This window comes from Mytilus edulis, chromosome 7, assembly GCF_963676685.1.
Source record: "Mytilus edulis chromosome 7, xbMytEdul2.2, whole genome shotgun sequence".
Lineage (NCBI taxonomy): Eukaryota > Metazoa > Mollusca > Bivalvia > Mytilida > Mytilidae > Mytilus > Mytilus edulis.
Window position 1 is genome coordinate 28,841,802 of NC_092350.1, and position 21,406 is coordinate 28,863,207.

At 32.4% G+C, this 21,406-nt stretch overlaps 1 protein-coding gene across 1 annotated transcript in view; it reads left to right on the plus strand.

The window, feature by feature from the left end:
- Positions 1 to 21,406, plus strand: part of LOC139481196 (uncharacterized) — a 197,992-nt gene that overhangs the window by 123,409 nt on the left and 53,177 nt on the right. The window contains exons 22-26 of the mRNA XM_071264355.1: positions 4,753 to 4,919; positions 5,296 to 5,462; positions 7,011 to 7,188; positions 8,757 to 8,924; positions 17,080 to 17,253. Of these exons, the coding sequence (XP_071120456.1) occupies positions 4,753 to 4,919; positions 5,296 to 5,462; positions 7,011 to 7,188; positions 8,757 to 8,924; positions 17,080 to 17,253 (854 nt within the window). The remainder of the gene's footprint in view (positions 1 to 4,752; positions 4,920 to 5,295; positions 5,463 to 7,010; positions 7,189 to 8,756; positions 8,925 to 17,079; positions 17,254 to 21,406) is intronic.

The window sequence follows — 21,406 nt, forward strand, 5'->3', positions numbered from 1 at the left end:
CTGAGCCCTAATTATGACTGTCTCGGCTTTTTTGTCATAATAGTCTTTTATTTTAACTTTTAAATCATTTAATTCGTTTTCATTATTCATGTTATTTGTAAGATCGGATCCCGTAATTTTATCCAATTTTTTTCCCCACTCCCTTATTTGTTTTTCTGTAACGTTCAATTGCTTTGCCACTTCTATAGTAATACTTTTTATTTTTATCTTAGTTTCCTCCCACCATTCAAGACTATTTTCGAACTTATTTTTTTTTAATTTCCAGTTTTCCCAAAAACTTTCGAACGTATTTCTAAATAAATCCGATTGAATAACTGAGTTCATTTTCCACGTTCCGGCACCGCTTTCTTGTTCATTTGTTTTTAATTTCATGAATACACCTTCGTGGTCACTGAACGGAAAATAAACTAGTTTTGCCTGGTGCGATTTATATTGAAGCTCACTATATATATATATAGCTACTTATAAAGATATGATCAATTCGTGACCTTGAGTTACCGCGACAAAAAGTATATTGTTTGTCTTTAGGGTATTGTTTTCTCCACACGTCTATTAATTCGTTATGCTCGACAAATGTTTTTAATTCAAGCGATCAATGTCTTCTCGAAAAGGCACCGGTTTTCGATCTAAGTTTTTTATAAGAGCACAGTTAAAATCCCCAAGAACGATATTTCTATTACCGTTATCAATAAGAATATTTTTTTCAAAAAATAATTTTCTGTCACCAGCCAAATTGGGAACATAAGTATTGTAAATAAAAATCCCGTTATTTCCTGGTGTTTTAACATGTACAGAAATTGTTTTACCATTACTATCTTGGCCGTTTTTAGAGATTTCAAATTTAAATTTTTCTGAAAAAAAGAATCGCTACCCCTTTTGAATTACTTGATCCATGATTCCAAAAACTGTCCCCCTTCCATTCTTTTTTCCATTTCGTTTCGACCTCGTTTGAGCTATTTGTTTCTTGCAAGCATATTACGTCAATGTTTTTCTTTTTAAACCAGTTAAAAACGGCATTTCGTTTTTTATTATCTACCATACCATTGACATTTAAACTAACAATTGAAATTGACATGATACAAAGTTATGGTAAAATAATGCTTTGTTTTGTTCATTAATCATAACTACAGATATGTAAATAGAATTTATACACAATATATAGAAAGTATCTCACAATTACAAACATTTCATTTTGCTCGTGCATACGTATGACATCGTCACAGATCACTGGGATGAGCATAAACCCGTAACTGCCTTTTTTTTTTTTTAATTTTATAAGTTAAACACCTTCATTCATTTTTCCAATTTGCGATCTAGGCCAAAACCCAAATTGGTTACTATAAATAATCATGAAAACTTGTTTTCTTCGGTCAACATAATAATTAAACATATTGTATATTTTACTATCTGATAACACATAATTTGGTAATTTCATAGTGCACGTTGGTGAACATACATAAGTTATAACAACTCTTTGAAATATTTGTCAATTTTACATTAATTATAGGGTCGCAATTTAGGACATAGTCCACGTGTTTGTATGTAAATAAAAATAAACATAGAAATTTTACAAGCTGTTTAAAATAAGCATTGATTTTGAATATTGTTGACAAAGTTGAAATAAACTGATGCATTATAGCAATTTAGATTTTGACTACAATAAACATGATGTACTATATATATTGTAAAAAATTAGTTAGTATGATTTGGGCATCTTGGTTACATGTTTCTCGCTTGAGCCAGGAGTGGAACTTGAACTTCGATTACGGTTTTTACTCGGGGTTTGATATTCACCTTCATACTCTGAATTAATAAAATCCTCGAATATAGTTTCTACCAGTTCTATACCGGACATGCTGATATGAACCCCACTCGGGTCGTTCAAATCGAACAGTGCTCGGTATGGTGTTTTGTTGGGAGCGAATTCGTCCCATAGGTCAATGTATTTCAGCACTTTACTTTTTACACAGAGTTTTTGACAGATCTTGCTGCTGTATTCAATGCTTGTATAGAGGCACTCTTACCTCTTCTTGGTAGAATACTGCGTATGCCAATGCGTGCATTTGGATATTTAGTTTTAACTGTATCTATGCATGTCGTGAGATTTGCCGTTTTTTGCTCGGTGTCACTCCTGAGCTTACTGATGTCATTTGTCCCTTATGATAAAATCACATTAGTAACATAGTCAGAATTCACTATATAGTCAGATTTGCAAACAAGTTTGTCAATTTGATCAAGAGTGGTGCCTGATACCGCTATGATATTAGCACTTAGGTCTTCAATTCTAAGGCGACTGCAATTGGATGCACCAAATATTATTGTTTGAGTAATGTGTTATTATCCTCGGTAAACGAGTCATCTTTATTGGCGTCTCTGCCTTCTTGAATGTCATGTACATAGTCACCATACATTTCTTGGTCATTAGTCTGACAATCCCTTTGTATGTGACCTTCTTTCCCACACCGATAGCATAACTTTTCGGAGTGGGGACAATCTTTTATTGTATGTGCAGTACTGTTGCATCGATAACATTTGCGTGCCGCTTGATTTTGACGGGTGGGTTTGTTTGTACATCGATAGGATGGATGGTCTGTTTCGTACAGTACGGACACTCTGTCCTATCATTGTCTGCGAATACCCTGACACTGAACCTCCCGAATTTGGTTGCGGTTGCAATTATTGGGACACAGTTTGTTAGTTGCACATAACGTGTGCCGGTCTCAATATTTGTATCTTTAATTAGACCCCTGCGTACGGACTCATGCAAACATCACCAAATGTATAATGTTTTATTTAAAATGATATCTGATTTTTATGAATATAGAAAATTTTTAGAAAGAAAAACTATATGAAAGCTTAGTTTGGACATTTTTTAGCAATTCAAAATAATAAAATAATAACAGTTCCTTCAGCATGGAAATGACTATAATATACCTAATAGTATACAAACTGATAGACTAATTTTGTCACAACATCATTGGAGTGGAGTTAAAGTCTTATATGATTGTAAGTTTTTTATTTTATCACCTTGCACTTTCACATTTTGACTGAACAATTTTTCAATACTCTGACCAGTTGAACAATTTGGTTTAATAAAACAAATTGCAATTTGGTCAACATTTTGAATGACTTGCAATAGGTGGAGAGCAACACTAACAGTCAAGTCACTGTAAAAACCTTAAAGATAAGTCACATTACGCACAGGTAAATTTGCTCTTTCTGCTGGTTCTCCATTGTAAATAAAAACTAACGTCCCTCATAAGGAAGACAACTTAAAAAGGGATCTCTAATTATAGGGTCAGTTACGGGAATTGGCAAGTAGCCTATTGCGTGAAAAACGCTTGCGCGCCTTTTTGCGTGAAGCAACATAAAATCTTACTTTAAAACACTTTTTTTTAGATCTGTAAACTCTAACTTTTATATCATTCTTCTGTTGTCTGTTTGGTTGATCTAGAACAACAGAAATTGTTGAGTATTTATGATAAACACTAAAATCTGGTTATTTTTTTTTATATCAGCAATCGCTAAGGAAAATTAGGTTTTGAAAAACACTTTGATAGTCTTTTTATCGAAGTCGTTATATGTTCACATATGACAGGAAGACTGATAACGGTTTTACTGTTTGTAAATAACAAGTTCCAAGTAAATTTGATTTTAAATGTCTAATGTTATACTTTTTGAAAAACAGTCGAGGCCCATGATCACTTTCTTATCACTGGGCGATTTTTGTTTACCCTGACTTTCTTTTGTTCACGTTAACCTTTGATTCCCAAATATTTTCATAGATGAAAATATATTTTGCTGCTTAACATGAAGCTATCGGTCATGAAAACGACCTCTTCAATACACTAGATATTTTCACGACATGGAAAAGGCAGAAACCAGGATAATATATCTAATGGGATGTGAAACCATTCGCCACCATGATTAGTTATCAATGGAAAAAATCGAGAACTTCGAACTAAAAGTAAATAACTAAAACTGAAGATCTGTATATTTACAACAACTTACGATAAATCATGTGGTCGTATGTAAATACATGTAATGCGTGTTCAAACACTGATAAAAATATCGTGTGTGAGAAACTGAAAATATGTGTACTTCACGGATGTTAGTTGTCACTTATGTACATAAATTATATATTTTTCTTGTCATTTATCTGAAAGTTGTACGAAACATACGCCTGTAATAGTGTTAAGCTTTTATCCTATACAAATGATGATGTCCAGTGTTTCAACACAATTTCATGTAACGTGACAGTAGTAACTAGTTTAGCAAGAAATATTTACTGTTAGAAACCCCTGAGTTAAAGTAGGGCTTTTGAAACTCGTTAAACTAGATGAACCTTATTTGAATGCAACGAAAAGATGTTCTTGAATATGTCCATATTTATACTTGTGTTTACTTATATCAATTTCTAAATACTTAAGTTAGAAAATCAATTGGTAGCATTGCATGCAGTAATCCTCTGTAGATAAATTGCGGGAAATATGTGAGTACAAGGGGAATTTTTATTTTCTATAAAGTGTTCATATTTTTAGCATTGAAACAACAAAATAGTACATTGTACATCATCCTTAATGCAGCTGTGTTTTTCGTAACATAATATCTATTTATTTTGATAAAAAATCATTGATAACATTATATTAGCCAAGATTTGTTAGTATAGACCAAATAGTTTACTTAAATCTGCGAATTAAGATCTTCTTTGTGAACTTTGTTCCATTCTTAAACTTCTGAATGATTGTTTAGGAGATCCTCCAGAATGGTTTGATTTAAGTAAATATTTCGAAGAAGTAAAAGGATTACATACATCGGTGAAAAGTGTGTTGAATAATGAAGCTACAGAATGGATGCAAGAAACATTTATTGAAAGTGAAGACTCAGTTTACCAGTTGACTAAAGGAAAATTCACCACGGTGTGTACTAACTTGTGTTAGTTTTTAGAAGATATTCATCTGGTATACTTTTCAAAGACTTTTTATTGAATATCGGAAATTATTTTTAAAGAAATACATCAATTTTAATAGATGATAAATCTGAATATAAAAATTCGAAATAGATTTGTGTCAATGTTTCCTTGTAAGGTATAATATTTCTAGAAATTTGATATATAATATCATTCAACTTGTCTAATAGTTTTGAGGTCATGGTTTTTGGATAACCACCATGCTGCTTAATCATTTCTCAAATCATGTTCTGTTATTTAGGTAAATTAATTATAACAAACAGAAACAATGAACTTGAAACAGAGGACGCAATTGTGAAATAATTCTAATAACATTACAATTTAAGCAATCAATGAGAAGAGACGTGGTTTCACGTTTAAGATCTACGGTTGACGAAGTATTAGACCCTTTCAGTATGTTGAATGAAATTGCACAACCATTCATTGCTGCTTATGAGTCTGTATTTGGAATAGTGAAGGCAGTGAAAGATGCTTACCATGCTTTGAAAAATGGGTATGGTTAATAGATATGTAAAACAATGGTTGTGGTTATCTTTTTATGTAGAACAATGATGTCACCATTATGTGTAGAACAATCCAAATGGTTATCAGTATATATAAAAAAGGAGTTGGTTCCAGTATATGTATGTAAATTACTGTTGTAATTGGTTTAAATAAAAATAGATGTGTGGTCATCATGTAAAAAAGGCTGTGGTAATTAGTATATGTATAAACATGAATGTTGGTATCAGTATATGTGGAAAAATGCATCAAGATATCAATAGAAATTCAGGGAAGCATTGATGTAATAACTGTTTATCAGTGTATGTATGCAAAATAATGTGACTAATATTCGAATACAAATGAGTGTGAAGTTTTGAATATTTTGAGAAAGATGCGTTTATCAGTACTCCTGTATATGTAGAAATATGGGTATGGTATGCTGATTACATAAAAACTAAGGTGACGTGGATCTCAGTATATGTATAAAAAGTTTGTCGTTGTAGGTAGAATACGGGTATGGTTATTAACAAGTGTTTATATTACATATGGGTATGGTTATTAACAAGTGTTTACATATGTGTATGGTTATTTTCATATGTATAAAATGGTTATGGTGTTAACATAAAGGATATGGTTATTGTCTTAACTACAATCCCGTTCCCTTTTCACGAATGTAATCTACCGAATTATACTTATTATCGGGTTTGTACTAGCATATGAGCAATGCGACGGATGCAACATACGGAACAGGATCTGCTTACCCCTTTAGAGCACCTGAGATCTCCCTCGGTTTTTGTTGAGGTTCGTGTTGCTAAGTCTGTATTTTTCTATCTTATGTTTTGTTTTCTATTGTTAGTCTGTTTGTCTGAGGTCTTGAAATGGCATGTCAGTAACTAGCAAGTAGTCATTTGTTTGTTAATGTATCATTGTCTTTTGGCTTAGTTTCTTTGGTTACCTACAACGTAATCTGACGTGATCTCACTAAACATGTTCAACCTCGCCGTTATTTTGCGCCTGTCCATTGTCAGAATCCTCTGGGCTTTGTTAGTTTTGTTTGTGTTTTAAAATCCTTGTTCATTTATATGTTTTGGAGTTAGGTGTTGCGTCTGTTTTACTGAACAAGTACACTTTTTTTGTGTAGGGGCCACCAAAACCCAACCTTCGGGTGCTTGATGTTCTGGGGGATTGTAAAATATTATTGTTATGGATGAACAAACTTGACACAGGGAATGGGATTTCAATTTTTATAACATCATCTTCGAATTTTAATGATTAATTCAGTTTATCAAGACCATGGATATATGGAACTCGCCAAATAATAACATTACAATTAATTTACATTAAAAGGACTCCGTTGGAAGACTGAAAGAGAGGCTTTCATGTGTAATTCTTGGAATAATTTCATTTATTGATGAATCTTGATGCTTGTTATTTAGCTGATAGTGTTCTGTTTTATATTTTTATTACACTTGTAAATATTGTATATAAGATTCATCGATAAATATTTTCATTTACCTTTATATTTATTTTGATATTTCTTACACCGGATTTATTTTAGCTATCATTTAGCACTGTCTGCAGTAAACAAAATATTTGGAGCAAAAGCACACAAAAAGTTTCCAAGAAAGATTAGGTTAGCTAGTGATGATTGTTATGGACTTGGCACTTACCCCAGCAGTGGTGGTGGTGAATATTGGGCTAAAGGAATAGATGTAGAGATAAAAGCTGGAGAAGTGGTATGTCTATTGGATGTCTGTTCATCTATGATACTAAAATGATTTTGTTAGCCGGCGAATCATATATTTTTTGTTATAATTAATAAAGAATATCGGACAATGATGCTGATTTAAAATGAGACCCTTCCAGGCAATTTTGTATTCCACAAAATTAATATTAACAATAAATAACAAGTTCCGGGTCGAATCTGGATATATATTATGCTCAGTTTCATCAGATGTCATATAGCGTGTCTACAAATTTCTACAAACAATGAACAAAATAAAACTTTTCGTGAAGTAGGCTAAGCATTTAAAGAAACAATCAATTTTGATTCCCGACTATAAGATAGGTGTGATCACTGCAATTACATATAAAAATGGCACAAACTGTCAATTAAAAAGAAAATATGAAGAAAGGCTTATCAAAAAACGCATGATTTCTTTTGGTTTTTATTATCCTTTAAACAATATTTTGATTCTGATAGTGTGATTTGATCTGGACACTCCAGAGGACAAAATCAGTTCAGATGTCTCTTTGACACCCTGACCATGCGGAGATTAATGTTTTTACTCCAAAAGGTCATTTGGCAAATCTACTCCAAAAGGTCATTTGGCAAATCTTTGTCTAACAAATCATCTATGAGCCAAGACTTCATCCAAAAAGTAATTAACCCACATACATTGTACTCTTCTTTGTACTGCCATCCTGTGGCAAAGTTGAATTTTAAGTTAAGCCTTTAATTGAATATAAATATTCTTGAAAACATCTCCAACTAAGAATGTGTTGTTGGTAAAAAATATTTTTTTTTAAATAATAACATATTAAACCTAACAATATAACATTTTTAAAGGATTCAAAAACATTTTTTTTTCACTTTTAAAAATTTCTCTCCTTTTACCTCTAAGTATTGCCTGGAACTCCGAAACTTGAATTCCTGAAGCAAATAAGCGAGAAACATTTAATATATATATACTAATATATATCTTGACAGATTGGTGTCTTAAAACACCTAAATGTATTACTTGATGGATTTATAATTCGTTAAAGTTTTAAATTCAAGGGCCCCAAAAATAAGGAATTATCATAGATCTCTAACTAAGCATTGCATGTAAGCTTGAAATCCTATGGCAACAATGTACGGTACATTTAAGATAAATATAAATACTGATATCTTGACAGATTGATGACTTAAGGAAGAAGGGGGTCAAATACAAACGATTATCTGATCTTCATAAGATATTATAATTACTTTTCAAAATCCTAAATCCAAATCAGTTAAAAAAGATAAACATTGGAAGGTGGAATACTAATTTGAGTGTTTCTTGCGTGACATAGTAAAATATTGACCAATAATGATAACAAAAAGAACGTATGTTCTGAACAATTCTTTATTAGTTAATTATAAACAGATGATTACTAAAATAAATGAAAACAAAGTACACAACAAACTCGTATCAGGTGCTACTACAAATTTAAATTGACTACAAATTTAAATTTACCACTGATATCACACATATATTTAGAAACAAGATTTTCTGTTAAATCTAATCACATTTAAATGTTGTTATCATCAACTCTTTTTCAGGTTGTTGCACCATTTCCAGGTTCTATAATGCTGTCAAACAAGAGTTCTAATGAAATTATAATCAAAGCTAAAGGTGGATCTATTAAAGACATGGATATCATAATAACTAACGTTGAACCCAACAAGGATATAGTGACTGAAGATGATCCATCATATGTTGAGAAAAGGGTCAGTAAGATGCTCCCCTGTTAAATTTAACACGAATAAAATGATTAGATAATCACATTATTATAATAAAGATGAATGTATCGCCATATGGTCTTCAAGAAACTCCAAATACCAATAATATATAGAAACATACAAAGGAACATAATACAATTGAAAAGAAATAACGACAGATTAATTGTAGATAAGAACAATTAAAAATGACAAATATGGCAAACAGCAACCAACGATTATCATATGATTACAGATTAATGGCTAGGAACAGACACATAAAAAAATATGGCACGGTCAACTCAAAATAGTGTGTAAGAGATCTTTCTGATGTTGGACAGTGATGTAAAACATAAAACAATGACACTGTTAAAATCGCCTGAAATGGTCTTGACTCGCAGATTGGCATAAAACATACAAAACAAAAAAATAACAAAAGACAAAACCAAGAAATACTGATCTAACATTACTATTCTTTACTGAAAGTTATTACAAAAAAATAACAAAAAGACAAAATGAAAAAAATACTGTTCTAACATAATTATCATTTTCTGAAAGTTATTACAAAGCAGATTTCTAATAAATAGGTAAACCATGTCTTCCAGTACTTTAATATCAGTCAGGAAACAACAAAATGAATTTTCTATCGAGATATCATGAAAAGTTTGATAAAAAAAAAATGCAAAATGTGTATTAACGTGATGCAGCACCATACTTCTTTATAGCTGTATATATATTTTAACTGAATGTAGTGATAGAAAAAGTCAAGTCTTCAATTATTTTACTGCAGTGTTAAATTGATTAACTTAAGGATGTACTTCGGTGAGAGTAGGGAGTTGTTGTCAAATATTCGGACTCCTTGAGTTTTTTTACGATACAAGGTAAACTATTTTACCTCTTAACACCATTTTTTTTTTACTTTTCAAAAAAGGTCATTTACCAAAATTAAAGGAGATTCTAGATTTTTTTCTTTCGATTTGACCCAAATAATACCAATGCCAAACATTAGTTAAAAGTCCGAGTCAGCCTTTTTCCGCCATTAAAAAAAAATCCAATATCTCCAAAATGAGCTCAATTACCAATCACTTCTGGTAATATTCAAACTGGCGGAAATAGAAATATCATTATTCTATTTTGATATTCAACTTTTTTTCAAAATGTAAAGAAAGTGGTGTTTTTTGTACTGTTATTAAACTTTTGGTCTTAAGTAATTCTCTAAACCACTTATTCTATTCTATAGTTAATGTATAAATACAATATTAGCACTTCCGGTAAATAAAACCAATATGGCGTAAATGTCAAAGATGAGTCCTCAGTCCATCTCTTTGATGTAGAGTTTTGGGTAGATTGATTAAAATAAAATAAAATCAATTAAGTAGTAAAACATCTGATATATGGCCGCAAATACATGTCTTTTTCACAATCGGAGAGCTGATTTCCTTCATTTACAAAGCCCGTGTTATTGTTTCTTACATCAATAATGAACAAGCTCCTGATAAGGTGAAGAGGGCTCACAAAGAGTTGTAAAAACGGGTTCCAATGGATCATATTTTCCCCTTCGCTATTCATAAGCGTCTGGACCAGTACGCATAGGAACCAATTCCAAGCTTGTTACTCATCCACACCCGCCATGGTATATTGCACGTGTCACATGCTGAAAAAAAGTAGGCCGAGTCGTTCAAATAGCCTCATAAGCGTCTGGACTACATGTAGTTAGCATAGGAAAACATTCAAAGCTTGTTACTCATCCACACCTTCCATGGTATATTGCAGGTTTTACATGCTGAAAAACACTAGACTCAGTCGTTCAAATAGCATCAATAAGTCTTTTCTCTTCCAAAAACATGTTTTCTTGCTTTGTAAACCCCATCTGATAAGTTTGTTCGATCTTACTACAAAACTACGTATCGTTTTATCAATGACATTCTCAAATCCATATCTGGTGATGTTGGCTGATCATCATTATAAATCATACAGTCCAATCTTCAAACGCAATCCATGTCAACAATGAAGTTTCCTTACAATTAAATGTGCATTTGAAAGGTCATGGATAGATATATATCTAAAACTTTTCCCACTTCCAAATGACAGCCAAAGTTCGTCTGCCCCTATGTCATGGAATAACGAAACAGCAATGACAGCAACATCAGTATCGACTATTCGAATCATGACTCATTTAAGTCTGTGTATCACTGCATCAGACACATTTTTCTTGATTCTAGTATAAGCCTCTGCAAGATAACATAGGGCTAAACTTGAAACAACATCCAGAGCATTTATTGAACTACCTTTTCCTTAAAATCTATTGAGCAAGCTCCTGTGAAAAAATAAATAAAAAGTTCTTTCTTAATGTCGTCAACTCTCAGAAAACTGTGCCAATTTTGAAAAAATTGTTTTGACCCTGGATTCGTCTATGTATTCCCTTTCCCGTAAATGTAGCTCTTGTTTCTTGTAGCAGCCTTCAAACTACCGGTTTAGTCTATGTACGCATCCGAGACTTCATCCACTGTGGTTACAGTTTCAAGGTGTGTCATAACGAGTATGCTAATAGGGTATTATGCCCTTACCAAACAAAACAACAACGTGGAACTGTTACAAGGGTGTATGAAGTCTTGGATGCATATGGTAGTTGTAGCAACACATGTTCAGGATATTCTATCTTAACTACCACGTGATGTATTTCAAGTTAAGCAACATATTCACATTGAAAGGTTGACACTAGAATCATGGTGCATGTGTCATTAAACTCGAACTTAAACGAGTCAGTATTCGTACAGTTTCTGATGATGCTGTCATTACTGTTTCGGTATTCCTTGACATAGGGGTAGACGAACTATGGATTGTGTTTAGGAGGGAGAAAAGCTTTGGATAAATATCTATCAATGAACTTTCAAATGCACTAACGATGAGTGATCACACACACATATTGTGATTCATGTATTTACCGGTTGTGATACGATTCTCTGTTTGCTTGAAAAGCGGAAAAAAGACAGTGTGGGAGATATTGATGGCATTTGAAGATGTGACTTTAACATAAAGAATGATAATTGATCCGCCTAGATCATCGGTGTTTACTATAAGATCGCAAAAACTTGTCAGATGGGGTAAGCATGGTTAGCAAAGCAAGAAATAACTATTTACGCAAAAGGGAAGGATAATTTAGGCTATTTCCTCAACTAAGTCTTGTCTTTCCAGCTACATGTAATAATAGTATGTAATTGACAAAAGTAAATAATAGTAATAGAAATAATGTCTACGACATGCAATGTATAATTTTAACCTCGTACAGAAAATGTGCCTTTCATACATGTACCACCTATATGCTATATGGTTTTTTGATATATTCTCTTAATTCGCACTTCTTTTTGATAGATCGAATTGAAATGCTTAAACGAAATTCGTAAACTCTAACGAACATAAAATATTTATCAAATAACCATAAACTCTCTGATTTGAGACGCCACCTGCAGAGACAAGCGGACATTTCATTAGTACATGTAATAGTATTATAATGTGGAAAGCTCGAGTTAATCTAGTAATCTACAAATCTGAAAATAAATTATGCCACTATTATTTTACTCATTTGGCTCAATTCTACTGAACACTTTGACTGAAATGACTCGAATGATTTTAAAGCACCTTAATTTATAATTAACGCGTGCACGAACTCAATATCCCAATCGATCTGACCTTACTATACATAACCATACACGTGTCAACTATAAACAAACAACATTTTTACATGTTCGATTTTTGTACAACTTAGTGACTTTAATAATATACAGACCAGTTGCTTTCTTAAGAACCTGCCCAGCGGCTTCAATAACAACAAGTGCAGTTGATTCTAACAACCTGCCCAGTGGTTTCAAAAACAACCGGCCAAGTGACTTCAATAACAACCAGTCCTGTGGCCTTAATGATACCATCACATGGCAAGGTGCTTTAATGATAAACAGCTCGCTGGCTTTGATAACTGTCAGCCCAGTGGCTTCAATTACACATGTCAAGTAGCTTCAATAACAACCTGCTCAGTGGCTTCAATTACATCCAGTCAGTGGCTTCAATAACAGTTAGTCCCGTAGCTTCAGTAGTAGCTAGTCCAGTTGTTTTAATTCAGTTGCCACAATAACTACCTGCCCAGGTGCTTTAATAATAACCAATTCATTTGCTTCAAAAACAAACAGACAGGTAGCTTCAACAACTACCAATCAAGTTGCTTCAATAACAACCACCACAGTGGCTTCAATAACAACCAGTCAAATAGTTTCAATAAAAATCAGCTCAGTGGCTTCAATAACAACCAGCCCATTAGCTTTAAAGAGTCAGGAGCATGTGGTTTCAATATCAATCAACAAATGCAGTTTTCAGCCCAGTTATTGACGAATAGTAAATCAAAATGAAATCAGCGTCAAAGAAATCAAGTATCAAGCCGAGTGGGATATTTCGCAACAATAATCAAAATCAATATCTTGGTAACTACATTATAATTTAGTTAAAGCTCATGATTACAGTACATAATTTCATCGGCGCATGTCAGATTGCTATTGCTGTTTTTTATTACTTTTCTAACAGTTAGTTATCATTAAAAAAAACTCATGTAAAACTGGATACCATCAAAATGCTGAATTATTTATTCCCAAACGTGCTGTTTAACTACACGAAGCTCAAAAATTTACCTCATTATTTCTAAGTTTTGAAAGGAAAACAATGCGTGTCAGAATAAGTAACACGACTGTCTGTCAATACAGTTATTTTAAACAGCTCAAAACAAGTATACATTTGTTGTGTAGTCTATACAAATCTTTTTGTTGTTGTTATGAATTAGCCTCTACAACAAATTCATCATTATTATGGAGTTTCCGTTTAAAAAAAACCAGTAACATGTGGAATCGTAATAAACGGAATAGAATAACCAAACTCAATCATATGTCTAAAACAAATGAATTTGTATCATTATATTTTTAATGATTAAATATGTTCATTTAATTTACCTAAACAGATGCATACATGAAGATTCATTTTTATAATCAAATGACATTTACTGACTAGTATTTTAATGTTAATTTGTATTTAATTTTATATTCACTATGATGAAAAACAATATATGATGTAAACAACACTCTAAAACGCTCTTGGTCCTTGTGCTTCTTGGTACGCAAGGCTCGTGTTTCGGCAGACCTAATTTGCCTTCTCATTAACAGAATCCGATACAAGGTCGTCTGACGGGTATTCTTTGACTTAATCCTATTCTGCCGGCTGACTTGTCATTGATCTTTATACACCTGTTCTGCTTAAGAATTTTCTTCTAAATATCATAACAAATATCTCCGACTTTAGAATATTCATTACGCTACGCTGCAGATTTGTGCCCTCTTCTTGCTGACTTGTTTCTTTATTATTATGAGACTGACTTCATTAAGGCACTTTCTGTTGAAGGAAGATAAGAAGTTAGCAATATCCTATAACTCTACTTTCCGCTATAAAGAGGATGTTCTTTCACTAAATGATTCAAAATTTGGTGACTATGTTGAATGCATCTATTCCATCGAACTAGAGATATAGGATACTACAGATACAGTCAAGTCGGCCTCATATCATGACTTACAGCTAGAAGTTGACAATAAGGGTCGGTTGAAAATTAAACCTCACGACCAAAAAGTTGATGATTTCAGCTTTCCAATTGTAAACTCTCCATTTCTTAATAGCAACATTCCAGCAGCACCTGCATTCGGGGTATATATCTCCTAAGTGATACTATATATTCCCGTGCTTGCATTTCCTATCATGATTTTCTTGATAGAGGGTTGCTGCTCACAATGAAGCTATTAAACCAAGAGTTCCAAGTGGTGAAGTTGAAATCATCTCCTTGTAAATTTTACGGACGCCACCACGAGTTGGTTGACCGTTATGGAATAACCGTTTCTCAAATGATATCGGATATGGTCCCTAGGTAGTAACTACAATCCCCTTTCCTTTCGCGAATGTGACCTATCGAATAAAGACTATTTACCGGATTTGTTATCATATGAGCAACACGACGGGTGCCCCATGTGGGGCAGGATCTACTCACCCTTCCGTAGTACCTGAGATCACCCCTAGTTTTTAGTGGGGTTCGTTTTACTTATTCTTATTCTTATTTTCTATGTTGTGTCATGTGTACTATTGTTTGTTTGGTTTTTTTTTTCATTTTTAGCCATGGCGTTGTCAGTTTATTTTCGATTTATGAGTTTGACTGTCCCTCTGGTATATTTCGTCCCTCTTTTGTTCCTGGATACTACATTGTCAATTTCAGAATTTAAATCGTGCTGAACCAGGTTTCTGATTTATTTGTCGCGTCTTCTTTCAGTTTATTTTCGGGGTACCAATTTTACTGCCAAATACCTTTTGAATTGTTTAAGGTTATGTCTGCCATTTTGTACACTTTGACTGCAATGGCTAGAATGACTTTAAACCTCCCTTATTTACTCGGGCATGAACTCAATATCCAATTTGAACCAACCTTACTATAGAAAAACAATATGTTCCACATGAGGCCCAAAGGGTCTAGAATGAAACTTTGTTTGATTTCATCAAAAATTGAATTATTGAGGTTCTTTGATATGCCAAATCTAACCGTGTATATAGATTTTTTATTTTGAGTCCCATTTTCAAATTGGTACACATTAAGGTCCAAAAGGTCTAACATTAAACTTAGTTTGATTTAAAAAAAGATTTGAATGCTTGCGGTTCATTGATTTGATGAATCTAAACATGTATTTAGATTTTTGATAATGGGCTAAGTTTAGTTTGGAAATTAGGGTCCAAAATTAAACATTGTTTGATTTCAGCAAAAATTGAATATATGTTTTTATTTATATTCTTAAACTAACCATGTAATAAGATTTTTGATTTTTGGGCTCCGTTATGAGATTGGTCCACATTGAGGTAAAAAAGGTCCAAATTTAAACGAGTTATTGGGGTCCTTGATATGCCGACCCTAACTGTGTATTTAGATTTCTAATTTTTGTTCCTGTTTCAAGAAGGTCCACATTATGATCTTAAGGGTCTAAAATTTAACTTCACATGATTTTAACAAAATTTGAATTCTTGAGGTTCTTGAAATGCTGAATCTAAACATTTATTTGGATTTTTGATGAGTCCAGTTTTCAAGTTCAAAAAAATTTACTTTGTTTGATTCCAACAAATTGAATGTATGGGGTTTTTTAGTTTGATATGCTAAATCTAACCATGTATTTAGATTTTCGATTTTTTGACCCTGTTATCAAATTGGTCCACATTGAGGTCAAAAGGGTTCATCAAAAATTGAGTTCTTGGGATTCTTTGCTATGCAGAATGAATCCATGTAATTAGATTTTGGGACTATAATAGGTAAATTTAATATTTTAAGTTCATTGGACCACAATCATTCTGTGTCAGAAACCTATGCTGTGTCAAGTATTTAATCACAATCCAAATGCAGAGTTGTATCAAGCTTGAATGTTGTGTCTATACTGACCCCAATTGTTCAGAGGTCGAGATCTGTGATCGTATCAAGCTGCGCCCTGTGGGCATTTTATTCGCAATTAATTTCACAGCAATCAATTATGTACAGTAAAACTCATGTTTGGCAGACAAGCTTATACAATAAAAGAAGGAGATGTTATCATTTTTAAATCAAGCTTTTGCATGATTTGATTATACGATCGGACTTAGGTTGAAGATTCTGACCGAAGTCTAAAATTAAAACAAAACTTAAAGCAAAGCAAAGGTCAATCAGATCGGACAGGAACGCAGCTTTTTGTGTAATTCAATACTATATAAAAGCATCACTTTGAATAAATGCATTAACAAAACCCTGTATTTTTCAGATTTTAGGTTAATGGCTCTGTCATTAACCAAGACAAAACAATAATATGCAAATAAAACACATAACTTAAACAAACAATTAGCTGTTAATTTGAGAAAAATATCACTTCAACGGTGATCTTACTGATTTTTCTTTTGATTTTTTATTTCATGAACGGATTTACAAGCAAATTAAGATAATTTCACAGTGAGAAAACATATATTTGTTTATGTATTTTCACAAACACAAATTATGACACTGATAGTTTTTTGAAGACAAAACGCACGTGTGACGTAAATAGAAAATTTTATCCTGGTATCTGTTATGAGTTTATTTATACAGGTTGCTGCAGGTGAACCAATTGGTAACGCAATTACGTCTAAATGTACAAACCATATACACTTTGCAATGAAGAAAGACGAGGGGTTTGTTGATCCAACAAAATTTCTTGAAAATAGACTTTTCCAGTACCAACCATGGGAAGAGGACTGTGATGACTATTTATTGGTTTGGAAGGTAATATTTTCCCAATTGTTTGTTGTTTTAAATATGAAAATAAAAATGTTTATACATAATGAATACCAATTTTCATATTGAGATTTTTTTTTAAAAGTAGTAAAAATAAAAGCTTAACATACAAAGATTTGTGTATAACTATAATAATGTATAATCTTCATAGCGTTAAGAACAAAATTCTGTCACTTGATGAAACTTTCGTAGGTTTTAAACTAAACGGACTGTTGCAGAGTTTATTTAACAATTGCATGATTTAGATAATTCCAAAATGCTTAGATCAATACATTTTTTATTAACTAGAAATTAAAAAATAATCTGAAAATTGTTAACGAGTTTCAACATAAAGTCTGTTTGTATGTTTTGTTGTTACAACAATGTCTAATGATCGCGAAGGTTAGAGGACTTCAAAAACTTATCACATGACTTTTTCTGTAACTGCATCTTACAATACTTTATGATATACAATTTAGCTAATCTACAAATAAATATACAATATCAGGTCGATTTCAATATAATTTTTTTTATAAGGCTGAGAAACAAGGGATGGGTGATGTTCTACCGATTTTCCGTTGGTGCATATGTCTGAATAGTTATCAAAGGTACCAGGATAAAAATATTCTTTTGATGAAATTTGCCGTAAGTGCGGGTGTCGTATTCCTTGTTTGTTGCCACGTGTTCTTGCTCTTAGTTTCTTTGATTGTTCAATGAAATTTTCTTTACATGTTGCTCCTGTAATACAATAAATCACATTTCTGTTAGGGGTTTTAATAAATTTAAAGTAAAGGTTTTTATCAGCAGAGTGTTGAACTCATTTTATTATCATAGCTAATCACATATTCAAATGCTTTGATAACAGAGAAATAATTTTGAAATTTGCATTGTAAGTAATCTCTCACATACATTTCTTGGAGGATGTGTTTTTTTTTATGTAACACAAATAATACGTTTTACTCTCAATAATGAGCTCTTGAGTGGGGAAATTCCTTGTCCTTCCATATGCCAGTCGTGTTTCAAGTCTTCCAGCAAACTTTGCATCACACCTTGAGTGTGATTTTTTTATGGAAATTATCCTTGATTATATAGAATATTTTCTTTGGGAAGGAACATTAAAAGGCTGTTTTTTTATTATCAGGTACGATTTAAGCTCACTTAGAATTCAGTGTTGAAAGTTTTTCTTCTCCATTACGACTTACTCTTGGACAGAATAGTGCTCTGCAATCATTTTTTGATATAAATCATAATATCTAAGTTTTGCCTTTTAAAAAAACCCAACAAAACATGTCAACAGTAATTATAAAAGGCAAAAACGATTACCAATACACGATCTACATTTATATATGTAAGACTCAGCTCGACGTCCGGTCTCTAATCGACGTCCACCGGAGTTCATAACAAGTGAGTGTGAGCGATAATAGTTAAACTACGGCTTTCAACAATGACCATACCGCATAGGATTTACAAGGCCATGACATGAATATTGTAAACAACTCAATTAGAAAAAAAACATTCGTATCTATTCGTATAAACGATTCCGAAAAAAAATCCCACAAATATGACAGGCATAAACATTCGACAGCCACTGGACTACGGGCACTTACAGCATGTGGCGGGATTAAACATATGTGTGAGCACTTAAACCTTCCCTTAACACAAACAGCGGTGTAACAGCACAACATAAAAACATAATGCCAATTTCTTGTGTAAATGTTTCAGAATTTTGTTGAAAAATATCTTACAGCGTCCAAATTATAATACTCAAAAAACAATTGGCTGCATTTCTTTATTTTGTGTTATGTTGAAAACTGAATAGTGCCCTCTAGAAGTCGTTTGGTTTTCTTTGCCGTTCGGTTGTTTTCTAATGACTTACACTTACATGCATGTCATTTATTATCATGATTAGAAATATTTTATAATGACACACTACAAAGTAAATCGATTGAGTTAACTTTTTATCACGATAAATATTGATATGCATTGTTGTACTTATGTTGTACTGTTATACCACTGTTCCAGGTTAGGGGAGGGTTGGGATCCCGCTATGCATGTGCCTGTCCAAAGTCATGAGCCTGTAATTCAGTGTTTGTATGTTTATGTGTTACACATTTGTTTTTGTTCATTTTTTTATATGAATAAAGCCGTAAGTTTTCTTGTTTGAATTGTTTTACATTGTCATATCGGGGCCTTTCATAACTGACTATGCGGTATGGGCTTTGCATATTGTTGAAGGCCGTACGATGACCTATAGTTGTTAATGTGTGTGTCATTTTGGTCTCTTGTGGACAGTTGTCTCATTGCAAATCACACCACATATTCTTTTTTAAATGTTACCTAATTCGGGTTAAAAAAAAACTAAATGGAAAGTATGTATAAATGTTTGACCATTTTAAAAGTTGTCATAAGAACCATACAAAACATGTATATTTAGAAGTGTTAGTCAAGTAATCTCTTACCTTATTTGACATCGATTAACGAAGACTACAACCAATCGGACTTTGTTTTAATAGTACATTACGTCACATTGGACATCGATAAGAGTATGCAAATATTTGACGTCGATTTTAGAATGACACGTCAGATTTGGACGTCGATTTGCGGAATGGACTTCGATTAGAGGCCGGAGATGGATCTGAATCTAACATATACAATATTTTTCTACACAGTAAAGCTTTCTACTTGATATCAAATAAAAGGTATTTTTTTAGAAAAAAAAATATCAGCACTACATGAGTTACAAAGATGACGATACGGCTAACACAATTTGTTGACTCATGGAAGGATTTATTTCCTTAAAATTACATTTTTACATATTTTTTTATATGTGTACATTTTTAAATGAAAATTTTTAATAGATTGACAATTAAATTCAGCAATCCAGTCTTCAAAAAATCAGTATGAAAATTTTTCCAATGGTATCTTGAAAGCAATAGGCAGATATATAGCAACAAATGGGAACCATCTAACGAAAAGGTCCTGACTAGGGACAGGTACATACATAATGTTGCTGGGTTTAACATGTCTGCAGCTTGCTAAGTCCCCTTTTGACATTGAATAGAAGTGTAACAGCGCAAACTAAGAACACTAAAAAAATAAATTCAATTTGATTCACTCATCAGATTGGTACAAAGCACGAAAACAACTATCAAAATCACCAAAAACACAAGTACTAATCTGAGAGTACTTGCAGTTACTGTAATATTATTTGTTTTACAGTCAAATACAATAAGAGAGATGTTTTACTAGATGTTGGTGTCATTATATTTCAAGTCAAGTTAAAGAATACTTCAAAGTATTCTTAAATTTGTTTAAAATGATGGTTTCAATCTTAATTGACTAGAATTGGTAGTTTTCTACCTTTCGACTTTCATTTGTTCTAACACTCTAAACAGGTTACACTCTTCAAGTTCGTACTTTATTTGACATTTTAAATTTTGTTTTATTCCAGCGTCACTGATGAGTCTTTTGTAGACGAAACGCGCGTCTGGCGTCTGGCGTCTGGCGTAAATATAAAATTTCAATCCTGGTATCTATGATGAGTTTATATACATAGTTCATTATAACTAATTCTCTGTACACAAGTATACACGTGCAAATCATTCAGAGCTATAACAATGGGATTAAATGAAAGTGATGATAACAATTATATTCATAATCAAACTCATTTTTTGGTGAAAATTGACAAGTTATTCAAGACATTTACATCACATAAGCACATCAAACCTTTTTTTTTTTTTTATTATGAAGGGTTTACAATATAGTAATTTGGGATATATGCATGTTTTTATTTTGTAACCTCGTCATTTCGACATACAAATAAGTAATGAAACTGATTTCCAATACATCTATTTTGTCAATCGTAATAAGTCATAATTTTCCTAGCAAAAATCGTGTTTTAACAGTAACTAATATCCACATCGAGAGCAGTTTTCAGCATAACTTAACCACCTTTGAAGAAACTGGTCGTGTAAAATTAGCTTTGCATATATTTTTATGTCAAGATTTCTCAAAAATACATTGATTGTTCCAAACATAGCTCAAACCTGTGTATTTAATGTAGATTTTATACAATTAATCCACATAGGAACTATATTTCTAGAAGTACAAATGTATACATGTTATACATGTACAGGTTCCGGAACACCTGAGATCACCCCTA